This window comes from Gallinula chloropus (assembly GCF_964237585.1).
Source record: "Gallinula chloropus genome assembly, chromosome: 5".
In the NCBI taxonomy this organism is placed as follows: Eukaryota; Metazoa; Chordata; class Aves; order Gruiformes; family Rallidae; genus Gallinula; species Gallinula chloropus.
The window spans coordinates 50,786,731-50,811,386 of record NC_140090.1 but is presented as its reverse complement, the minus strand read 5'-3'; the positions used below and the strand labels follow the sequence as shown (position 1 = coordinate 50,811,386).

The following is a 24,656-nucleotide window of genomic DNA, read 5'->3' as shown; positions in this document are numbered from 1 at the left end:
GGCTGTTCAGGTTTTTTTTGAACACTGAACAACAATATTATGGCCTGTTAACAATTCCGCTTTTAGAAACAGCTGTAGGCAGTCTGTGTATTTTAAACATTGATGTACTGGAGAAGTTTGGTATGTTTGTTAAAGGAGGGAAAAAAATACTCTCTTGTTTTAGGGCCCGTGGCTTTGATTTGCCAGAGCCTTCATCATGAGGCCTTTTCAGATCAGACAGGGGGTGTGGCTGTAGTTGAAAGAACACAGAATTAAAATAAATTCCAAGGGATTGCAAAAGGACATTTAAATCACAGTTGATAAAAGCTAGGGTGTGTTTTAAAAGCCTTAGACATTTTCTGAAGATATATCTTAAAGGGTATTTATTCCCATGTTACTTTCACATTGGAAAGAAAACATGAATGATGATGATCCATATAAAATTTAAAAAATCTTGCTTGAGTAGAAGTTAAGCCACAGCAAAAACATGTTGGAAATAAAATTTTGAATGTAATTCTTGAAGTACATAGCTCTAAAATACTCAGGTTCTGTTGTGAACAAATCTAATCTTGGGTGCTTGATTTCCAGAGCAATCGGGTAACCTTGAAGATGGATGTTTCCCATACAGAACATTCTCATGTGATAGGTAAAGGTGGCAATAATATTAAAAAGGTGATGGAGGAAACGGGATGCCATATCCATTTTCCAGACTCAAATAGGAATAACCAAGCAGAGAAAAGCAACCAAGTAAGTATTGCTTAATACTTATTTATACCAAAATTCTTGAGAATATAAAACATCTCTAAACTTTTTTTGTCAATTTGGGGGTTTTTTTGTGAGTTCAGGGAAATACATTTTTGGCACTTACACTCTGTGGAAAGCACTGAACTTTCTAAATGAGCAAATCTTTAAAAAACAGGTGGAAACAATTTGTGATGGCTCACAAACAATTTTAATTTCTTTAAACCAAGATTATTTTAAGCATACAGAAGTCAATACCTTAGTGTGCATGGTAGAAAAGCAATATTTACTGCTTCTGTGAACTTTTTTCCTGCTCAACACCTGACTTATTTAGCATATTGATTTGTTGCTGCGTTTTTGGCTTAGGATGTAACTTATCCACCGAGTTTGGTTTCTGACTAGCTAGCAAAAATGAATGCCCTGTTGTAAAAGTTCAGCTTCACTAGAGTAAGTTAAACTAAACTTGAATTGTACTACTTCTGTATTGCTGATATTACTGGGATGTTTACTTCTGAGTCTTTCATTGCTGGACTTACAATTCCCTCTTGTGCATCCTAGTGGCTGCTGAGGAAAGTACAGGGATTTCAAAATGTTTCAGAAGACCTACTGTTGTTGACTATTAGCATTGAGCACGTGTGTGCAGTGATATTTGATCCAAACAACTCTACTGTTTTCTGTAACACGTTTTTCTATTTGCTTAAGCCTATGTAACCCAAGATCCAATAATACTCAAAGATTATGTTTTAATTGTTTTTAGTTTTCAGGTACTGTTTAGAGAAAACTTAATATGTTACCAGATGTGAAAGAAGTGTTGATTTTTAAAAAAAAAAAAAATTTAAGAGCATGCAGGTGTCTGAATAACTTTTCCAATGCTTCATTTGAAATTGGGATGCTACATTTTCTATGTTCTTCCTATTCCAGGTGTCTATTGCCGGACAGCCTGCTGGAGTGGAGTCAGCAAGAGTTAGAATTCGGGTAATGGTCTATTTTGGTGTAGGGTTCCCTTGAAGGCACTTAAAAGAAAAACAAAGTTACAGTTTTGGGACCCCAAGGGTTGTCTGGCTCTGTCTTACCACAGAAGAAATAGAGGAGCAAACCTGAGCATCCGTATGAGTAAAATGCAAAGGGTATTATAATAAGTTATTTGCCTTCTGGCTACATTTTTAACCAGCCCAAGGTGCACCTTGAACACAAAGTCTACAGTGTAAGCAAGATGTAAAGTATCTCCTACTGTGTTTAAAATTGCATCTCTGCTTACCCTCCAGAGATGGCCTGTAGAAGTTCAGTTATCCTGTGTGAATCTGACTTAGGAGAGGCAGCTGCTGCCTTTTTCATTTTAACCATTCTCATTTGTCATCTGTGTAAATAATTTGGTGGAATTCAGTTCCATCTCCATTCAAAGTGTTCTTCTGGTTTTGATTTGTATGTGTAATCTGGCATGAATAATTACAAATCTAATTATGAAATATTTTTCACAGCTGTTGTAGTCAGATAGTCACTGTCTTATTCTTGATAGTCATGAAATCTGCTGATATTTATCACAGAATGTGTAAGGTTGGAAGGGACCTTTGGAGGCCATCTAGCCCAACCCCCTCCCAGTAAGCAGGGACACCTTCACTAGATCAGGTCGCTCAGAGTCCCATCAAGCCTGACCTTGAGTATCTCCAGGCATGGGGCCTCTACCACCCTTCTGGGCAACCTGTGCCAGTGATCCACCACCCTCATTGATGAACTTTTTCCTAATATCCAACCTAAATCTTCCCTTCTTGAGTTAAAACTGTTCCCCCTTGTCCTACTGTTCCATGCCCTCAGGAACAGTTCTTCCCCAGCTTTCTTATAAGCACTTTTCAGGGACTGGAAGGCTGCTATAAGGCCCCCCACTGGAGCCTTCTCTTCCCCAGTGTAGTTTTGTAGCTGACTTCCAAGCTCCCGTTAATCCATGGCAGAAGAGAAACTTCTCTAGGAAGCTTTACAAATATTGACCTGTTTATAACAAGTAGGGGAAATTACCTGGCTGAATTATTGCTACATAGTTGCAAAAAACTCCTGTTGTTTTGGAACACAAGTCAACCAAAACAAACAAAAAGCCCCTGCCAAACAAACTCCTGTGTCCCTGGAAACATTGGTGCCTTTTTCTAACTCAACATATGATGGTATTTTAATCAGTGAATTCTGGCCAGCAAATGTCTTATGTCAATTTAATAACCGTGGACCAATAAATTATGATTTAGTAATAGCTTTAGTGAGTATGATTTTGGTTTTCAATATTTTTTTCTTCACTGTTGTAGGAACTGCTTCCATTGGTACTCATGTTTGAATTGCCTATTGCTGGAATTCTCCAACCAATCCCAGATCCTAATTCTCCCACAATTCAACATATATCTCAGACATACAATATTTCAGTTTCTTTTAAACAACGCTCTCGCATGTATGGTGCTACAGTCATTGTCAGAGGGTCCCAAAACAACACTAGTGCTGTGAAGGTAATGTGTCCTCTTAAGTAAGTTCCTGCATGTCATAACCATAATTTAGGTACTTGAAACCTGTATTAACATTAAAACTTACCTCATCAATACATGTTGGTATTGCTTAATCACTCTTGAAGCCTTGAGAGTGTGTGTGGGGGATTTTTTTTTTAAACTTCACTGATATATGTGAGGTGTAAAAATGTGTAGAAAATATTTTTAAGCTTAGAATTTAGCATGGTTTGTGCTAAGCTTCTAATCTGTTTTTTGTCTTTTGCATATCTGTTTGGGCTTCCAGCAATTCTGGAATATGTGTTAATCTTACTTATCTTTTACCTTAAAAACACCACCTCAAACTCCCCCTCCCCCCTCCCAAAACACAACAAAACCCAACCATGAATTCTTTGTGCTTTGGCCTTCTCAACCTGTGTCAAATATATAACCTTGAAAGCTGCCCTAACAGTCAGTAAAACTTCTAATCTTGCAAAAACTGAATTGAGAGATGTGAGTTTGACCGTCAAGTTAAAGAGTTCTCGTGTGCCTATTTGTCTTAATAAAATATAGTTTCCTTGTTAATAGCTGGCTCTGGGCAGGCTGATAAGGTCTCAGATGGGTGTATCTTAAGTCAGTAAGAATATCTTGGGCTAAAAGTGAAGAAGAATTTTGCAAATATACTTACATAGATAAATCTATTTACTTATTACTATAGTTGGACACATGGGGACCAAACTGTTCAGTGTTCTCTCTTACAATGGCAATTAAACACTAAATTTGGTGATAAAATAGAAATAGCAGGTAGGCTTTACTCCATCTGTTGCCTTAACAAATCAGTTGAGTTGGGGTTTTAATGAAAAATTGTGTTGTGTATCTTGCATGTGGAAGCCATGACAAGTAAGGAAGCGGTCTGGGATGTCATTTTGTATGCCTGTGAGTGCTGCTTCACCAGTTCCTTGCGTTTTTTCTTCAGGAAGGAACAGCCATGCTTTTAGAACACCTAGCTGGGAGCCTGGCCTCTGCAATCCCTGTCAGCACACAACTAGACATTGCAGCACAGCATCATCTCTTTATGATGGGTCGAAATGGCAGTAACATCAAACATATCATGCAGAGGACTGGTGCTCAGATCCACTTCCCTGACCCTAGTAACCCACAGAAGAAATCCACTGTCTACCTCCAGGGCACGATTGAGTCTGTCTGTCTTGCCAGGCAATATCTCATGGTAAGTATTTTCAGTGAAACTTGGTTGGTAAAACTGCCAGATTATAGGAAATATACTCGTTCGGCACAAATTTATTCATCAAATGTGAATTAGCCTTAGAGAGGAAGAATTGCTGTTCCCACTGCAAAAAGCTGGGTCAGTGGAGTACTCTAGTTTTCTCAGTGGTTTGTAAGTTTGAGTAGTTACCTAACCAGTAAAAATGGTCAAAAATGACCATGGCAATGTAACGTGATATAAGCAGTGTAAATGTGCAATAACATATGCTTCTGAGAAGGTGGCAGATTTTCAGAGGGGTTTGCTGGTGGCAGGTAGTGGGTTGTTTCTGTTCTGCCAACCTATGTTTTCCAGGTTTGTCAGGTAAGTATCATAGAATGATAGGATCACCTGGGCTGGAGGAGACCCTTCAGATAGTGTCCAACCACAGCCTAACCCTGCCCAGCCCACATCTAGATCATGATCTTAGGCACTTCATCCACAGCCTTTTCAATCCCTCCAGGGATGGTGACTACACCACCTCCCTGGGCATCCTGTTCCAATGCCTGATAACCCTCTCAGTGAAGAAATTCTTCCTGATATTGAACCTTAATCTCCCCTGTATGTTTCTTTTGGGGGAAACTGGAAGGGATTTCTCAGTTCCTGTATAGGTGAGTTTTCAAAGAAACTGGGGAGCCATAGGAAATACTCATTCTGCAGTGTTGTGTTCTTTCTAGTACTGCAGCCTCAGTACTGTGAGGCTCTTACAAACACCTCTGGTGATGAATAATGCTATTATTTGTACAGGCTTTTGTTCTATTTTGCTTCCTTTTAACTTTCACAAGAGCCTTTAGGCATTGTAGCAGTGCTAATGTTTGTACACGGATTATTTTTTTTTAATATGTAAATTTATAAACAACATATGAGAGGATTGGATTCAAATCCAGTTCTAAGCAGGTATCAGGATAAACAGTTACATTCTAGAAGTCCACATCTCTTTTACACCTTACTGTAGAGCACGAAACAAAAATGTGGTGCTTTTCTGTTTATGCAGTTATGTTCATTATTGCAGTATTTAGGATATTATTGTCAGTAAATACCAAAAGATAGCCTTAATCCGTGCATATACTTGATGAGGTTGAAGTAGGATTTTTCTGGAGGTTTGAAGTAGAAGAAAATGCAGATAAGCTATCGCATGACATAAAAGTGCACCTTTAGTCTAGAAACTTAAAACTATTTGAAGGCTTTTTTTTTAAGTACTGAAGCTTGATTTAATAATTACAAACACATTATCACAACTTACTGTCCCAGGTAACATCCACTATTTCATTCTTTAAAAACTGGACCAACTTAAGAGGCTTTACCTGTTTCAACTCATAGGAGTCACATGTCCTGACACTGTTGTTTCCAGTTTTGTAGATAAAATAAGATTTTTAAAAGCAAATCTTGCAAATTAGGAATGTACCTTATTAACCAATAACAATTTGAAAAGCTGATGGAAAGAGCAACTAACAAGACAAAAACTTACCTCCAATTCCTACCTTAGTAAATCTGCATGCTGGCCTTCTCGCCATGATCGGTTGTTGCCTCCTGCCAGCTCCTCTGGTTCAGTCAGAGCAACAGTTGATGCTGCTTCACAACTAGGCAAGTGTCCTACACAATTGGAGAGGTGATTCAAAAATGGGGGTCGGTTCTCTGCAGAGGTCTCATCTCCTAGGAATAAGTAAAAGCATCTGAACATCAATACCAGAAAGATAAACACTGTACCGCTTTCCTGAACTACTGAACTGTTGTGATCTGTAATTCGCCCAAGAGACTGTACTTGAGGCAAAATTTACAATATCCCTGTAAAACATGATGTAGTGCATGGTACCACACTGTAGGATGTATGTCATGTATCGGTGCTGTCAGTAAAAATTACTTCGCAATATATGTAAATGGAGACTTAATTATCAACTAGTAAGTAATTTCATTGAGGAAGCCATGAATTCTGTGGTGTATTGATTGTGAATGTCCCTTATCTCTGACAAGCATTGTGAATCACAGTTTCAAATCTTGAGGGTAGCAGGAATATGTTTGATGTGGTGGTGAAGTCAGCACTCTTAGTAGTGATGAGAGCACATTGTAAAAGGATAAACGAATACCTGGTCATTTAAAACTAAATACTTACCTAAGTGAGAAAGGGGTTTTGAGCTTTTTTTTCAAATGTTCTTCTTGTATGTCTTCCCCTTGCCTTAAACCCTTTGTTTTCACTGGCGTTGTGATTGTTACTAACAATACTGAGACAATAATGAGGAACTGTATTGTACTGAATTACAGAAGATGTATTGACAACTCACTTGTCAATGAGTCAAAGGACATTACTTGGTCATGTTCCTCTCTTTCCACATAGGTGCTCTTAAGCATATGATAACAAAACAGTAGTGTAAAACTCAAGCCTTTTAACATGCCTATCAACTGCAATGTTTCAACGTTGAAGTCTCTGTTCTTCCTCATTTTCCTGTTAACCTTTAGGTGTATTTCAATCAAGCAGGGTTTTGGTGAAACCTTTTGATATTACTCTGTTACATTTTTTACAAAAAGCATTTGGTAACTCCAAGTAGGAACTGCTGACAGCATTTCTGTTACCATAAATTCCTTTATTATTTGATTTCAGCGTTTTTTTAACCATACTTTATACATGATTCTTCTGTTCAGGCAAGTTCACTTTGTGGAGTTAAGCTGTCTACATCGGTCTTCTTGACGTCAAAATATTCCAGAAGCTTTGTTTTCAATTTTCTTTAAGCTCAAATTAATTTAGGTGTGGAAAGTACTGTGTACCTGTAGTGGTACTTTTGAAAAGTACTATTTCCATATAAAATTATATTCAATATTGAAATAGTTATTGGAAGAATAAATACACCAATTTGCTGGATTTCATTCTCAAGTAAATGCAGGAAAAAATGCTTAAGACCACTCCATTCAGTGTATCTTACTGTGCCTTTTTCCTGATGCATGACACTCTTTAGTATTGATCTGAATTCACAAAAAGTAGGATTTGGTTTTAACTGACTCTGTACCCTCTGTTATTTTGAGAAGCAACATTCTAGTAATTTCTAGTTACCCTGTGACCATTGTGTGTGTTTGTTCTCTTTTGGGTTTAGGCTTTTTTAGGGGTACTCTTTTTTTATGTTTTTAGTATTTCAAGTGCTTCAGTGAGATCATCCCTATCAGTAGAAAATGTTTATCCAACTGACCTAGGACAGGGGAAGAGAACGGTTAAAGTTAAGACTGAGGCAGTGGTGCCTTAGAGACGTGTTTTCAGAACTGTGTTTCCTAACCTCAGATGTAGTTTAACCTGAGTTACTTGAGTGTGTGAGTCCTGTTACCAATTCTTGACAACATTTTGTTCTGATTTAATAAGTAATAGGGGATTGTGAATTTTAATTCACCAGACATCTCTAAGTCTGTATAAATAGCTAAACTATGGTGTGTATGTGCTGATGGGAGTGTCAAATATTCAATAAATCATTTCACCCTTATACCACCTAACTGTTCAGAATCCCATGGTAGGAAGACACACCTGTATTATTGCATATAAGGAAATGGTTTTACTTAAAACTTCATCCTTGCTATTTTTTCAGAATTTACTACATCCTGTTGTACCTGGATTACAGTCTCTGTATTTCAGCTGATAGCTAACATTTGTATGGGAAAAGGGTGTGCTAAAAGTCTTTTTGCATCTTTTCAGGGTTGCCTTCCTCTTGTGCTCATGTTTGATATGAAGGAAGAAATTGAAGTCGAACCACAGTTTATAACACAGCTAATGGAGCAGTTAGATGTCTTCATAAGCATTAAGCCGAAGCCAAAGCAACCAAGCAAGGTTGGTGAAAAACATACATTATTTTTAGGCATTCATGACAGCTTTTTAGAGGTGATGACTTGACATGTCTGCTCCTCCTCCCTAACTTAATGGATCATGCACTTATAAAAGGCATATATATTTTCTGCTTGAAATATCAATTTAAATATTGTAGCAGCTCTCCTTTATAGTAATTTGACTTTTTTATTAAATATTTGACAATACAGAGATTAGCTTTAGCATGGAAGATACTGATAAAAAAAACTATGGGGTGATAAATTGTATCAGACTAGAACTATGCTAGATCTGTTTTTCAGGAAATTTGTCTGAAATTGCAGCTCCCGCACACAACTGTTGTGTGTTTTGCAATCGATATTAAACAACATTCAAACCCAGTATCTAAGTAATATGTTTACGAGAAAAGTCTGTGTTCTAAACAAGATGTTATAGATAAACACTCCTGCTTGTGTTTCTTTACATAAAAAACCTATATATTTTATATATATATAACCCTATATATTATATATCAAAATTATATATGCAGGCACACTTCTAACAGCTGATGTTCATTGTAAAATACTCAGGCAAGTAGAAAAGATTTAAATTATTGGTTCACGTCTCTAGATCTTGGGGTACCTGAGATTTGCTGTACCAGAAAGCACCAAGGTACAATAGCAATTGTTTTTCTTAAACAGAAAGGACTTCAATTTTTGTTGTCTAATGCATAGAAAATCCCTAACCTTATGGCTGCAGCCACTGAAGTTGAGAAGTTGCTTATGGACAACTATCTACTGTCTCATGCTGTATCATGTTACTGATAGCCATGAAGGAATATTAAGAAGCTGTGTGTGTTGTGGGTCCATGTTACATGGTTGTGTTCATTGCTTTTTCTTTTTTGTTGTTTTTCCCCCCTACAGTCTGTGATTGTAAAAAGTGTTGAACGAAATGCCTTAAATATGTACGAGGCACGGAAATGTCTGTTGGGACTTGAAAGTAGTGGAGTTACCATATCAAATCCCTCTACTGTCTCCTGCCCTGTTGGGCTCTCTTGTCCTGGTTTGGATATCTTGTCTTCAGCAGGACTAGGACTCACTGGGCTTGGTATGTGTTTTATTCTTTATATATATATATATATATTTAGATATAACTTTTTTAATAGATTTGTATCTTTTTTATAGATTTATTTGAAACTTAATCCACTTGTACTAGAGAAAAAACAGATGTGTATTTTGTCTAAGGAATCGAGTTAAAGCATTAGGGAATTCCAAAAGCATCTGGTCTTTGAAGACCTTGTTGCAAAACTTCCTCTAAGGCTTTTGAAATCGGCTGTGTGGCTCATGTCTGTGTGTCTCTATGTGGTTCATTTCTCTGGCTTCCTCCAGAAGCTCACAATCCCACAGCTGAAAGGGAAAGGCTGGGAAATACAGGTCAAGTAGGATGTTGCTCCTACAACTTTCACAAGAATCTTTATCAAATGAAATTTCTTTCTCTGGTAATACTGTGATGTCTCAGGTTGTCCTGAATTTCAGTATATAATTAAGTCTGTTAACAGTACCATGAAAACTAATGTAGCTTAACACCGTGTTTCAGTTCTGGCTGTATCCCACTCTGATGGAGGTATGCTTGTGCTTCCAGTTCAGACTGTACTTAGCAATATAAAATTCAGGACAGAGATGTGTAAGCTTTCTTTCTTGCAGAGAGGTGGATAGAACAGATTGGTTATCAGACATTGTATAGAAAGCCAAGCAGAAGAATTTAGTGACAAATCTTGATGCTGGTTCTCGACACCTGCTATCCAGGAGTGCTGCATAATTACATGTCACATGTTTACTTGGGGGCGAGTGCATTAGCATTAAAACCCATGGTCAAATGGCAGCTTTTGTTACCGTTCTTGTCATGCCTGCACTTGGGGGTTGGCTTTTCTACCCCTTTAAACTAAGGGTACAGTGCTGAACTGCCTTGTGTGTTCCCTTATACAAAGAGCTGGTTTGAGGGAATGCTTTGGGAATAAGCAGTGCATTTAGGAGGTGATGTGCAGCTAGTATTGATCATGCAAAAAGGAATTGCTTAGTTCTTAGTATGGAAGTAGCAATACGTTCAAATGAGAAAAAGGTTGTTGCCTGAAATGAAAATACGGCTGTCAAGTGCAGTTCCTTTCTTGTTCTCTAAGTGATGCTTCTTTGAAATAAACTGACAGAAGTAATGGAGGGGATAAAAAGGGAATGTGGGGCTGAGAAACTCTCAATGCAGACTCCTGGTTACAACAATAGGTGGAAGTCCGGTAGAAGGACATAAATGATGCTCCAGTTATTCCTGGATGTGATTCCCAGTTTAAGAACAAGCATTCTTAATGTGCTCTGCAAGTCAAATTAACAGCAGAATTCATGTTAAATTTGTATAATACGTTGGTGCAATTGAGTGGGGTGGCTTTTAGGTGGTACTTTTGTGAAAAATTATTTTCTATAAGTCTTAGTTAAATACTCATTCGCATAATTTTTTGCAGGCCTTCTAGGTCCAACTGCGCTGTCAGTCAACACCTCAACTGCTCCAAACTCTCTGCTGAATGCCCTTAACAGCTCTGTGAGTCCCTTGCAGAGTCCAAATTCAGGCACGCCTAGTCCCACGTTATGGGCAACATCTCTTGCTAACACAAATGCCACAGGTTGGTAGAAATTCCCTGAGAAACAAATGAACTCATAAATAAATAGCTTGGTAATTTGAATGAGAGCTGAAAATCCAGAATCATTCATTCTTTAGAAGCATAATTCTTAAATTTATCCTAACATAGATGAATAAACATCCAAATCAAAGTGCTGTTACATGCGGTGTTTTAATGTTTGTCTAGGAAACTGTGTTACCCTACAGAGAGATGGTCAGGTAAAGCATTATGGTTTTGGTGTGCAGTTCTGATGGAAATGCATTTAATGGTAAATCAAAGCTACGTCACGAGGGGGATTTTTATAGAAGTGCTATAATGCCTGAGAAAGTTCAATGAGAACCTCAATCAGAACATGTCCAAATGTTGTTACAGGTTTTTCTACCATTCCACATCTAATGATTCCATCTACAGCCCAAGCAACCTTAACTAGTATTCTGTTGTCGGGAGTACCTAATTATAGTCAGAACACCCCGTCTCCACCACCAGGCTTGACTCCTGTTGAAGTCCACGTCAACGGCATGCAATCAGAGAGTAAAAAAGGCTCGCCTTCTTTGAATGGTCATGTAAAGGTAAGTGGCATTATCTCTGGAGAACCACATCTGCTTGTAATAGACCTCTACTCAGAAAAGATAAGAGGACACTAACTACATTAATAGATTCTTAAAGCTGCTGGCTTTAGAAATAGCACAGCAGTGTCATCAAAATATGACTTAAAGATTGAAAAATGGCACGTTCAAACCTGTTGTCCTATATGAGGAGTGAACTTCTTGCTCTCCTGCACAGACAGAACAGGGAAATTCTTTCAATGTTTCCTTAAGCACAGCAATTACTTCAGTGATTTTTGACAATCTTTTCAGACCTCAAATATCAAGTATGCTGCGCTGTCTGCCACATCGCTGGGAGAAAATGTGTTGAGCACAAACCACAGCGATCCGGTCAGACAAACAAGTACTCACGGTGCCTCAGAACAAGTAGCTGCCAAGGCAAATGCTGCAGAAGGTAAGATTTTGACATTTCATTCTTTTGCCCCCAGTGTGCGTACAGTCTATGTATAGTTCATAAACCAAAAATGTAAGTACATTGCCTGCTGCAGTGGCTTTGCAGCCTTGTTGAAGGAAAACATCACTGGATCTCTCAGCTTTGTTGTCAAAGTCAGTCCACAGAAGTTGTGGTGTCTGATCTGTACTGTTCATAGAAATACCTTACGTCAACATAAATGTGCTTGTGATGCTTTATTTGCTCACTAAGAGCAGAGGGAAATAACCTATGAAATTTTTTGTATGTTTACAGCAGCTTACCTTCATTGCTTAAGATGGGCTCTGCTGGTTTAAATGAGGTGGTATTTTTACTTTTTAATGAAAGGAAATAAATAATCACCTTTGAGAGAAGTTATTGCAGAAAACTGTGTGTAGATCAAACCTTGATGATGTTGGGAAACAGAGTTTATTTGTATACTTCATAACAATAATTCAGGTTGGCTGCCTTTTAGGAGTTAAATGAACTAATGACCTCTTGTCATTCTTGGAGAGGGAAAGTCAGTTCCACTTCAGAAAACATGTGTGAAGACCTTGTTTCCCTTGCAAATACTTAAGAACAGAGAGATGTTCTTTTATTAAGGGCTGTGTTCATTTGAAATGCTGATTTGAATAGAAGTTACATTACCCAATTTAGGTGATAAATATTTGTAAAAATTCCTTCTGAAGATATTTGAACATTAAGTGGAGAGCTGTTATTTCAGCACAAGTTATCTGAGCCACTTCAAGGTTTATTAAAAGTAGATGTAAAATCCAATTTGAAATAATCAGTCACTTCTGATTTAATATGAATCACAATTACTTAATTATTTTTTTGAAAGTGTGTATACTATTCATGTGAATACTAACACCTTTTTTGTGCAGTTGAACTTACATTCATGACTTCTTAACCTTGACCAAGTTAGTATTCCCTGAAGACTAGAATAATTCTGTGAGGAGGAAGAGCAAGTTTTGTTCCACAGCTGTCAATCCTTCGGGAAGTTCACTAGAACATAAGAAGGCTTTTGTTCAACTCTTCATTGGCCTTGTAGGTTGCAATGATGCTTTTGTGGAAGTGGGCATGCCAAGAAGTCCGTCCCATTCAGCAAATACCAGCGATCTGAAGCAGATGATGAGCTCTTCCAAACAGGCCTGTGCTAAGAGGCAAACCGTTGAATTACTTCAAGGCACCAAAAACTCTCACTTGCAGTAAGTTAAATGTGCAATTACAGATTAACAGAACTTTCGCCATGCAAAAATACTTCAGTGTTTTTTCTATGTGGAAGGTGTGGTGTAGTCAGACTGAAAGAGCTGATTTAAATTGGGCTTGATTATTTTAATTGCATTGCGCATTAATATACCCTCCAGTTTGTCTGAAAATTACAAACTGTTAATATTTTTCTTGTATATTTGAACTATTTTAATTAGGTTTGAACAAAATAAATGCCTTTCTTCTCCCACATGAGTTGGGATTTTTTTCAGAGGAACTCTCTTACCTATTTCTAAAGATACATTTTTTCACTTTCCTTTGTTATTGATTACTTTGAGATCAATTCCTGAACTGACGGCCTTTTTCCTTTCCTGTGTGCTTGAGGTTGTTTTCTTCTTAGAAAAATGGTACTTGGTGCATAGCAGCATGTTCTCAAATGTGTCTCAATGATTTTTTTTTGGTGTTTGTTTTGTTTTAATGAGCCAGCAGTGGGAAAGGCTTTTTTGAGTCATAATATGTTTTGGCAACGCAGATTTTTGTGCTTAATGCAATGTTTTGGCCTATCTATTTTAAGTAATGTTTTCACTAGTCCCTTTTGGAACTGTTTATCATTGCTCTTTTCAGATGCATGTTCTCCTACCTCATTTATTTACACTGTTAAAGCTATAACATCTTTCATTAATTCTGCTCTCATAGCTTAGAAATCCAAGGATTCTTTGACTTGGACTCAGTTGTTTGTATGACACTCGGTTGTTTGTAGTCTTGTTCTTATTGTTGATGATATAGTGCTCACAGTTTCCTTAGGGCATTTTTCTGGGGTAGTCCACAGCATCTCTGGGTCACTTCACAGTGAGTGTTTGTATTCCTCAGGGTAGGTCAAAATCTCACTGATTAGAAAGAGTCACGTTAAGATGTGCTTTGTGTAGGACTGCAATTACCAAAGCAAGTAAGACCCATGTAAACAGACCCTTAGTCTCCATTGTGCATCTCCCTACTGTCAGCATGTTGAACTGCTGAGCTGCTGGCCTGAGCAAGTCATGTGTGAGAATTCACGAGACTAGACAGCTCAATCTGAATCTCTGAGCTATGCCTCAAGCAAAGGAAAGCTAAAAATGCCCAGATGCCTCTGTACTGGTGTTTCTTCAATTTTGCAGCCAGTTTTCTCAGGGTAAAAATTATCAAAATCGCCTTGAGTGTTCGCTGCTTGTGGAAGAAGAGGGCTGATGATAATACTGACTCTGTTCCCACAGTACCACAGACAGGCTGCTCTCAGATGCAGAGTTAAGTGCTTCCGAAAGTCCCATGGCTGATAAAAAGGCTCCTGGTAGTGAACGGGCAGCAGAGCGAGCAGCAGCTGCCCAGCAGAACTCTGAAAGAGCACGTCTAGCTCCACAGCCGTCGTATGTAAATATGCAGGTAGGTGTCCCTGGATAAACCCAAATCAAGTGTAAAACTTGGCAACTACAAAGTGAAATTACACCAAATGAATGTGGAGGTGACTGTTGACTGGCAGAGTGACTTGCTGCGTTTTTTGCTGTAAAAGTGTTTTCCAGCATAGTGAACTCTTTCAGGTAGAGTGGGCTGTCAGCTAGGAGTCTTGAAAACAAGAGCCCTTATACTTCTGTTGAGTAAGAACATAAAGAGAAAATAAATTGCATGGCTGTATTAGCCTACACAAGCATCATTTGGTCACAAAAGCGCCAATCTTCTATTGTTGCTTTGAGAAGAGAGATTTAGAGATACCAGAGAGATTTTACAGATTAACATATTCTGTATCAGCACAATTTTTTTTTTCCATAGCTTCAGGTTCATATGCATATGGGGGGATGTACTAAGCAGCCATATGCTGGGCTTGCTTTACAAATATAGATTTGTACATGTACTCATGGGCTTTTTTCCTTGTAGTGTTCCTCCTTGGTTAACTACAGCTTAGACCCCTTTGTTACTACCGCTTGACAAACAGAGTTGTTTTCCATGTGGATCTGTCACTGTGGGTGTAACTAAACTGCACACAGTTTAGTTACAAGCATAGGGTTAGTGTTTTGCAGCCCTTTTCCTTACCAGAGCTCTGCTTATTTCCAGTAATTAATATAACACTTCACGCTCAACACTGCACTTTGGCAGTTCTGTGTGTATGTTTGAATTATGGATTAGCAAATCTAAAGAAGTGTAACTGATTTGACCCAGGCTATTTAAACTCTGAATCGTCTGTTCTCACAGGTAGTGCAAATGCAAGTTGGCTTCTTTAATCATCTCAAAACTTAGGTTCCTTTCCTTTCAGTCGACGAGAAGTAAATGTGAAAGGCAGCAACCGCAGTTATTCTTAATAATCTAAGATAGATGCTTTCTTTCTGGTACTTTTAAGAACAGGTGATTTAAAGAAGGGAAACTGTTTAAAAAAAGTCATTAAAAAATTCTGTCTAAAGTTTATAACTACCTGATACCCATTAGAGTGAGGCTGCATTGGTATTTATTTAAAATCCCTGTTATGTATGTTTGAGTGAACCCTTTGACTCTTAATTAAACTGGAGTACATTCAAATTATTGTGTGCTACTTGAGGTTTCTCCTAGGTGTATCCGCTGACCACTTTGTTTTTACAAAAAGCTGAGTACTAGATTGACCTTTAGTTAAAATGGCAGTTAAACTACCTTCTTGTTTAATTTTTAGGCATTTGATTATGAGCAGAAGAAACTACTGGCAACCAAAGGTACGTGGATAAACAGTGACTTTTGAAGAGTTGGTTAGTTCACAGCTGAAAGAGTTTTCTGAAGTGTCCGTTTTGATTTTTAATCAAACTTAAAGCTGGGAGTGTAACATTTGTGTGGTAGTTCTTGTGTTCGAAAACCTTAATACCACCATGGTATAAAATGCAGCATAAACAACTTGCAGATGGGATATTCTCTGTGTTAGTAATTCTCTATGCAAATTATTAATGTTGTTTTCAGAGACCTCACACTTATAGTACTTGATTTTATTTCATTGCAAATTAAACTTTAAGATGCTTGTCAGATCGGCAAAGTTGCTCTGTATTTCAGGGATAAACTAAGTTACAAAATCGATAAGTGATCTTTGACCCTGGTAAAAAGAAACCAAACATTCCCCACACCAGAAAAACCCCAAACCCCCTTCTCTGAAACAGGTATCATTCTGTCTGTGTATTTGTGTTTTCAGCTATGTTAAAGAAGCCAGTTGTAACAGAAGTGAGAACTCCAACAAATACGTGGAGTGGTTTGGGGTTCTCTAAATCTATGCCTGCAGAAACTATCAAGGAACTAAGAAGAGCGAATCATGTATCGTACAAGCCATCTATGACAACTACATACGAGGTACAGAAAACTTATTTGTGGTAAATGAGATGATTGTTCCTTTTGGAAATGTTTATAGCTTTTGTAAAAAGTCTTGTAGATAGGATTTTTAGCTTTCCTCTTCTAGTTGTAATTTTTTTATTGTGAGAAATATTTCTTACATAAATTAAGGCATATGGAATACATTCAGCCCTACACACAAAGTTATATTTGCTTTATAAATCTTACCCTAGCTTTGTGCAAGTCTGCTCCTGAAAATATGTTTGTTTAAGGGAACTTAAAACAGCTTATAGGACCAAATGTCTCAATAGTTGTCAGCAAGTGGTAGAAATTTCTAAACCTAATTAAAACAGCGTGTACGTAACACACAAACTATATAATATGAATCATTGCATGGTGGAGCAGAATGTTAGAACAAGAAATGGCTGCAGCTTATCTTCTGGCGACAAGGCTGTAGGACTGGAAGAGCTTGCCCAAGGAGAGGGCAGCCATAGGATCCAGCAAACCTCTTTGGAGTCCCAGCAAGGGACAATTGATGTCCCTTTGTTTTGAGAGGCATTCTGAAGTTGCTTTTGAGAGTGCTTCCTTGCTGTAATCTTTTCCAGCTTCCACAGGGACACCTTTTCCTTTATTTCTGTCCTATGTCTATAACATAACATATAAGTGTTATGTTTCCTTAGGACTGGGACTTCCTACAGCTTTTCTCCAGGATATACCTATCTTTCAATGCAAAAGCAAAATTCAACGACAGTAAAAATGTGCCTTGGTGTTCCACACTTCCTTTGTGAATTTTCTATGCCTGTGCCTGCAGAAAGTCTTGAAGCAGGCTTGTCCATCTAACCAGGACTGTTGTCTTAGTCGCTCTGAGTCTGCCCATGTGGAAATCACAGGTTTAGCTCTTTCCTGTGGAATGACAGCGTGTTGGGATTCCTGGTTCAATTGTTTGGTATGAGCTATTATGGAAACATATGGGGAAGCTAAAAATCTTGGGATTCCTTGTTATACCCCTTCTGTTTAGCAGTCTTCACCATCCTTTGTATTAGAGGCAGTACACGTGCTACATGTGCACGTTTGAGCCATGTGCTGAAATCTTCCAACAGATGTACTGGTATTATGGTTTGATGTCTGGGACATTAATTTGTAAAATAAGCTCGCTAAATGTATTTAATCTTCACTGTGATATCTTACTTTGCATTCAGTTTCCCAGAAACACTGGATGACGTATTTTGCTTCATAGCTGACGTATTACTGCAACCTAACCTAAAGTGGGGGGTCTGTCTCTTCTTGGTCTTCTGTAATACTTGAAGTCAATTCCTGCCTTTCTTCATTATTTGAGCCCTATTACCCATATTTAACCTTCCTGAGTTTTGCCAGTGGCATAGAGCTTCTACCTTTTCTCTTTGGTGGTATCAATTTTCCTGAATAGTAGAAAAGATTGCTGCCTCCTTGGTTATGCTTTTCAACTGGGAAATGATGCAAGCATATAGAGCTAAAATATTCATTAGGTTCCCCAACTTCTGGTTCACCTAAGTGTGGGGTACCAATAACATCTATCTCCACCCAATCCCATAGTTAACTGCTGCTTTCAGGGCATGCTGTTGCCTTATTTTGAAGCCTTGTGATCCACAGTGATGGAAGTTGATAATTAGCACTTCACAGGAGTATGAAAATCTATTAAAAAACCCAAAAGGCAAATTCACCAGCCATCACAGAGTTGTTGTATTCTACACAATGGGGTTGTCAACTGTTGCGTACTTGAGTGACTTACCTTCAGGTAGATGTTCTGTTATATTCCCTTCCCCATGAAGGGATGTAGTTGATAGGCTGGCTTGTCAAGAACTTGTGTGGGAATGTGATACCATGGAAAATTTGGGAAGCAAACTTGGAAATAGCAAAAAGTTTATTTTGAAACACTGTCTTCAAAGGAATTCTGCTTAAAATCTGTAAACTTGAAATGTTTTAAGCGTGCCTGGTGGGTTTGTGTCTGGTTAGCATTATTTCTGTATCGATCAACTGCCAAAAGAATGTTTGTAGACTTTAAAAGCTGTTTATTTGTATTTTTTAACTGAGCTGCTTCAAAGAAAATGTCTGAGTCACAGTGAAACTTATGGCGTTTGCCCAAATTTCTCCTTGTGATTTGTAGGGTTCATCTATGTCTTTGTCACGGTCCAACAGTCGGGAGCACCTGGGAAGTGGCAGTCAATCTGATAACTGGAGAGACCGTAATGGGCTTGGACCCACAGCTCATGAATTTGTCTCCTCAATTGGAAGCCCCAAGAGGAAACAGAATAAATCAGGTTGTTAATTTCTCAAGATTTTTTTTTTTTTAATTAAAAATAATATATCAATATTTTAATATATTTTCATTACATCACTAGGTAGGGATGTAAGTTACCAGTACTTGTATATTGAACTTCTTACAAATTGAAAATGAAAGCATATGCAAGCCTGTGTAATATGATACACGAACAATGGTCTGAAAGCAAAGCTTTTAAGGAAATTTTTTAAATGCAAGGCCTTCCTGCTGTCTTGAAAGGCGCTTTTCAGGAGGTGCTGAAAATGGACCTATATACATGAGCTTCCTGCCAGGGTCTAACCACCACAATAGATTGCCACTGTTCTGCACTGTTACCGATGCAACAGCCTGGTCTTTACTGGACTGGTGTGGAAGTCTCTCTCTTTGCTGATACTGAGCTTTAAAGCATGAGTCTCTTCATGGTGCTAAAATAAGACCGTCTGTATGTTTGGCATGGCAGAGCACAAGATTTTCAACACTGTTTTTATGTGGATACAGGCAGTAAATTTTGTAATTCCTTTTTAATTTAATTTTTCTTTGAACTCCTAGAAATTTAATTTCATTTTTTAATAACTTAATATCTGCCTTTCTGAAAGAGTGAACAATGGAGGCAGGTAATACTGGTCCATGCTAATTAACTACGTGATGGGGAAATAACTACTATGGCAGTTTCTACTTTTTTTATTGCAGTTTTCTCTTGCAAAGGTGAATAAAACCTAAATCCCAGATAAACTGCCGAGTACACAGATAGTAAAAGTTGGACACACTAAGAAAGAATAGCTTCAATTAGAGAAAATACTAACGGTTGATATACTTGTAATTTGTGATTTTTAAAAAGCACATTAGTTCAGCTGTAGTTGAAGTACTCGCGGAACAAAAGTGATGAACAGTTTATCTTTGAATTCAAGCAATACATGCTGGAGGTTGTAGAGAAGTGGGTGATGGTCTCTTCAGCCAGGTGATAGGAGATAGGAAAAGGGGAAATGGGCTCAAGCTGCGCCAGGGCAGGGTCACATTAGATGTTAGAAAAAAGTTCTACCCTGAAAGAGTTGGGGCCTGGAACAGGCTGCCCAGGGAGGGGGTTGAGTCACCATCCCTGGATGTGTTTAACAGATGGGTGAATGGGGTACTTTAAGGATATAGTTCAGCACAGGACAGGAACAGTTGGACTTGATGATCATAAAGGTCTTTTCCAACCTTGTGATGCTGTGATGTTTCCAGGTTAACTGGACAAAAAGTGGAAGGTCTATATTAATCAAACTAAAGAAAGATTAAAAACGTATTTGCATTAGAAGCATTTGGGATCAATTTTCTTCTAACTAGCTTACGTCCAGAAAACAAAGAATGTGGCACAGCCAGTTGTGAGAAATGGCAGTTTTCATGTCTGACTGGCATTCTGTAGCGGAGGCTGCAGCAGAAGTCTCTGGGGCAATCATAATTTTACTCACCTTGGACAGTATCCTTTACCTCCTGCAAGCCTCTTGCGCCTATTTGCTGCTGTTCTTTGTTTCCTTTGTCTGTAGCAGGGGAGGGAACGCTCCCCATGCCCCAGTTCACACAAACACCTGGCACACTCCCTGGGAGCTATCCTGTTGTGTTGCATGAGGAAAAATACTCGTGAACTATGTGACTGCTTGCTATCAGTATATGTACACAGAGGAAAGGGATCACACTGCTAAATCAATTTTCTTGAGTTTTTAAGAGCCTCACCCTGGAAACTTTTTCTTTAAAGATACACCCTGCAGAAATGTAACCAGCACTGCATCGGAACTGTATTTCCAGTGTTGTTCCTTTTAAAGCTATTGCGGGGGGGGGGGGGGGGGGGGGGGGGTGGGGTGTTGTAGGGGGAACTAAAGTAATGGCCGAATCATGTGGCTACTATGTAGTTCATTTACCAGAAGTTGCTCAAGCATTGTTTTCTCCCCAACCAAACCAAAAAAGGACTGGTTTCATTTGTGTATGGTATCTTCCAAAACATTCTTGGGGGGAGGGGAAGAGAGGATTTAGGAGGAAAAGCAACAGGGTCTTGCAGTGCTTTCCCCTGTATGATTTCCTGATTTCTATCCATGTGGCAGTTCACATAATGTGATTTTTATTGCTTAAAGGATTTACCCACTTATCTCTCTCTAGAAAACAAAACACTGGGACTTAATTAATAAAACAGCTTTATGCTGTTCAGCCTCTCAAAATATTTTGTTAATTTAATGTTCTAATTCAGTGCGATGTTGACATGACAGAAAACTGCGTGCTTCTGTGATGCGACTAAAGAGCAGTGCTTCTTGCCTTTCAGCTGAACACTATCTCAGCAGCAGTAACTACATGGACTGCATTTCCTCGCTGACAGGAAGCAATGGCTGTAACCTCAATAGTTTGTTTAAGGGATCTGACCTGCCTGAGCTGTTCAGCAAACTTGGTTTGGGCAAATACACAGACGTATTCCAACAGCAAGAGGTTAGTATTCCTATGAAAGACATGTTGGGCATTGAACATGCTTTCCTGCAGCAGTGGTTCTGTCTCTTGGCCAAAACCACGAAGAAGTCTCCTGATGTTGACAGGATATTCATGAGCTGTTCTTTCAAAGCTGTACCATTCCATTTGCAGATAGCATTCATGTCCAGGCTAGCTATTTTGTCACACACCTTTGATTTATGCTTAACAAAGAATTAAGCTAGGAGGCTTTTGAGGTGGTGAGGCTTGTTTTTTATTATTTTATTATTCATAAAGTTTAAACCCTGGTTCCTACTAAACTAGGATGATACCTAGAATTTCACCTGTGTTAGACTGATAGTGGGTTTTTGCACGGATTGTCGTGTCGTTAAGAGAACTTTGTGTGTTTGTGAGAAAAAAAACTGAGAGGACCTTCAGGTCACATGGTGCAAGTTGCTCTGGTGTGCCAATATTTATCTTTGGATTTGTTTCCACGAGAGGAAAACTGTGCACATACCAGGGACACATTCAAGTATGCGCTACTATTCCAGGGACAGACACAAGGCAAATCTGTACCTTCTCCTGTGTGCAAAGTCACTTGTATATGAATCCACTGAAGTGTGTTGCTGCCACCTCAGCCTGGAGGCAGCTTGATCTGCTGTTTCCTACCAGTGTTTCTTGTCTCTCTCCGATGGTGTTGCTTAAGTGAAGCAGGGAGATGATTCCTGTGCAATACCGCATGGAAGCGGTTGGGAATTGCTTGCTTGTGAGCTAATGAGCTCTTCTTGGATGTAAAGGACTGGCAGAAGTGGGATCATTTTCTATTATCTTAGCCACTTGCTATGCCTGAAAAGGAGAGGTGGTAGCCTTGATCTCTAACACTAAAGATGTCTTTTGTTTGGCAGGTGGGGCTTTGTGTGTTGGATTTTTTTTTTCCACCTCAAGAATTGCTGATTGTGATGAGCCAAGTGGTCTGGCCAGAGGGAAAACTAAAGATTTTTCCACTGCATTTCTGTGAATTGTATTGGGAGCAAAAAAAACCCACAAACATACATGGCTGTACACGCTTTGAAATGCTATGAAATACTCAGTGCTTTAACTCAAATTCCTCGCTAGTAGTTGAGCAACCACCTTACAGACATATATACCCGGCTATTAGCAAGTACATTGTAGCAGTTGGGGAAATACTCAGTCTCAAGTCTCAAACACGATTGATTTCTAGGCTTTTTTGAATCTGCTTGCTGCTTAGTTTCTTGTCCATCAGAAAGAGCAGTTGTGTGGAGGAGCCATTGGAAAGCAATAAACAGTGTTTCCATGCAAAGAATAGGTTGGCCAAGTAACTGTAAAACGTAGTAGGATAAAAACAAACCTCGAAGCTAAATTATTTATAGCTTAATAGCTTCGGGGAGGCACTTATTTTGCATGGGTTTACCTGTTTCTTTTTACTTCAGATTGATCTGCAGACATTCCTTACTCTTACCGATCAAGATTTGAAAGAGTTAGGAATTACCACTTTTGGTGCCAGAAGAAAAATGCTGCTCGCAATCTCAGGTAGGTAACATCACCTTGTACGTTTACAGCTGACAAAGGATCTTGGTAAGACTGAAAAGTAAGAATCTAGGCAACAGAGGTCACATTGGCTTGCCCCTCCCTCGTTGGAATGTGCTTAAAAATCACAGGCTTTATAGAGCTTTCACATGTGCTGAGTAAGTTTTCAGTTCGATAGCACTCAAAGTTGGGGGCCAGTAGGAAGTTTGTTTCACAGTTCAACTTTGTTTTATGCCCTAAAACCTTTATGCCCCTTCCTAGAAGCTCTGGGATTACAGGGTCTTCAAAGTCTGAACAGCACAACATGCCTCTTGGAATGGGCGTTTTTGGGTTTTGTTTCCTGTCTGTATCGATCAGCAGAGTGATTATCCTACTGAGAAAAAATTACTGGTTTTGGGGTTGGGGGGCTGGGGTTTATTTCCTTTTTTGGTTCGGTTTTTGCTTGGTTTTTTTTCAAGACGGGGGTTGGTTTTTTTCTGCAAAATGCAGAGGTTTGAAAAGCAACACAGAACTCTTATGTGGCGTTTTTCCAACCCACTTCAATTAGACGGTGGTCTTACACCCTACATGCAGAAATATATAGTATAATTTGTTGTAATGTCTTGTAGTACTTTGACTAACTAGATTTTTTTTTTCTGATTGTAAGAAATAGCTTGAGAACTTCTATGGCATAGGAGTGCTTTGCCATCGTTGTCTAGGCAATAAATCTCTGTCAGAGGAAGAGTTTTCAGCAGATCCTTCACACTCAAGCTAGATTGGTTTTTCTCCCAGTTGCATCTCTTCTACCAGTGCCAGTAGCAAATGTGCCTTACAAATTTTAAACGGTGGCATAAAGAGGGTCAGAATGCGATGTACTTATTTCAGCAGCAGCCATGAAAAACCTGTGTAATCTTTCAGCATCTTGTGTCTATCACTGAGTTTATTTAGAGAGTAGAAAAGCAAGGAAAGGAAAAAAACGCTTTGAGCAGTCGTGAATACGAGCTTAGGTTGCATGTTTGAACGAGGTGAGCATTTGGTTTTCTCCAAGTCCTTACTAAAGTATTGCTTTAGTTTTGGGGTTTAAAAAAAATATTTGTGTGTTAAGAAACGATCGAGATGCTAATAAGCTTTTCAGTAATCTCAGTTCATGTTGTGCTACAGCCATACAGCTGTGTGCCTCCACCTTCAGGAAAATCACAGCCTTCCCGTATGGGAACAAAACCTTTTCCAGGTGTTCCGGCCACGTTGATTTGATCTCAGCCAATAGTCAGGTTCAGAACATTCAACCAGTATTCTCAGATTCAGGTAGAAATACTAAAATTAATTTCTGATGAGATTTTTTGTGTGTGTGTATTTGTGTGTGACCTTTACAGAACTGAACAAAAACCGAAGAAAGCTTTTTGACCCGTCAAACATACGTGCCTCGTTCCTGGAAGGTGGAGCTAGTGGGAGACTGCCGCGTCAGTATCATTCGGACATTGCTAGTGTCAGCGGTCGCTGGTAGCAGTAAGTTGTGGCTCAGAAGTCAGCTGTTAGATGGACATGGCAATCCTGTGGACAGCCTTCACTGCACACCACCCTCTGCACTTTGGGACTTTGGGTGTCAAGGACCAAAGCATTCGTCTGCACGATACTGTGCCAAAAAAGAGAAAACACATTTTGTCTGTTGTCTTTCAAAACACCAAATGTGGGTTACGTTTTACTCTTGTAGATTGGACAGAATTTGCAATAATAATAATATAGGGTTCTTTGTCTAGTATTTTATTACCTATAACTGTATTGTATGCACTGAATTTTTACTTTGTTGAATGAAGGAAGAATGGAGAGCTGGGATGCCAGAGAGCATAGATTTTTGGTTTTTATCAAGATGGATTTTTCTGGTACTGCTTAAAATAATTATTGAGGTCTTTCTGCACTTTACATGTTCTGATTTCTTGTCCTGTGGAAATTTATTTCTCTCTCTCATTTCCATATCAACTTTTATATTGGCACTAATCAAA

At 38.7% G+C, this 24,656-nt stretch overlaps 1 protein-coding gene across 1 annotated transcript in view; it reads left to right on the top strand.

Moving 5' to 3' along the window:
• BICC1 (BicC family RNA binding protein 1) overlaps window positions 1-24,160 on the top strand; it is a gene marked incomplete at both ends in the record, with an annotated part of 108,123 nt that extends 83,963 nt beyond the window's left edge. Inside the window, 17 exons of the mRNA XM_084265088.1 lie at window positions 568-726; window positions 1,642-1,695; window positions 3,009-3,203; window positions 4,153-4,404; window positions 8,108-8,239; window positions 9,136-9,319; window positions 10,722-10,880; window positions 11,250-11,446; window positions 11,735-11,876; window positions 12,943-13,099; window positions 14,351-14,516; window positions 15,769-15,808; window positions 16,273-16,427; window positions 18,550-18,703; window positions 20,993-21,153; window positions 22,581-22,680; window positions 24,030-24,160. Of these exons, the coding sequence (XP_084121214.1) occupies window positions 568-726; window positions 1,642-1,695; window positions 3,009-3,203; window positions 4,153-4,404; window positions 8,108-8,239; window positions 9,136-9,319; window positions 10,722-10,880; window positions 11,250-11,446; window positions 11,735-11,876; window positions 12,943-13,099; window positions 14,351-14,516; window positions 15,769-15,808; window positions 16,273-16,427; window positions 18,550-18,703; window positions 20,993-21,153; window positions 22,581-22,680; window positions 24,030-24,160 (2,538 nt within the window). The remainder of the gene's footprint in view (window positions 1-567; window positions 727-1,641; window positions 1,696-3,008; window positions 3,204-4,152; window positions 4,405-8,107; window positions 8,240-9,135; window positions 9,320-10,721; window positions 10,881-11,249; window positions 11,447-11,734; window positions 11,877-12,942; window positions 13,100-14,350; window positions 14,517-15,768; window positions 15,809-16,272; window positions 16,428-18,549; window positions 18,704-20,992; window positions 21,154-22,580; window positions 22,681-24,029) is intronic.
• Window positions 24,161-24,656: the final 496 nt, after the last annotated feature.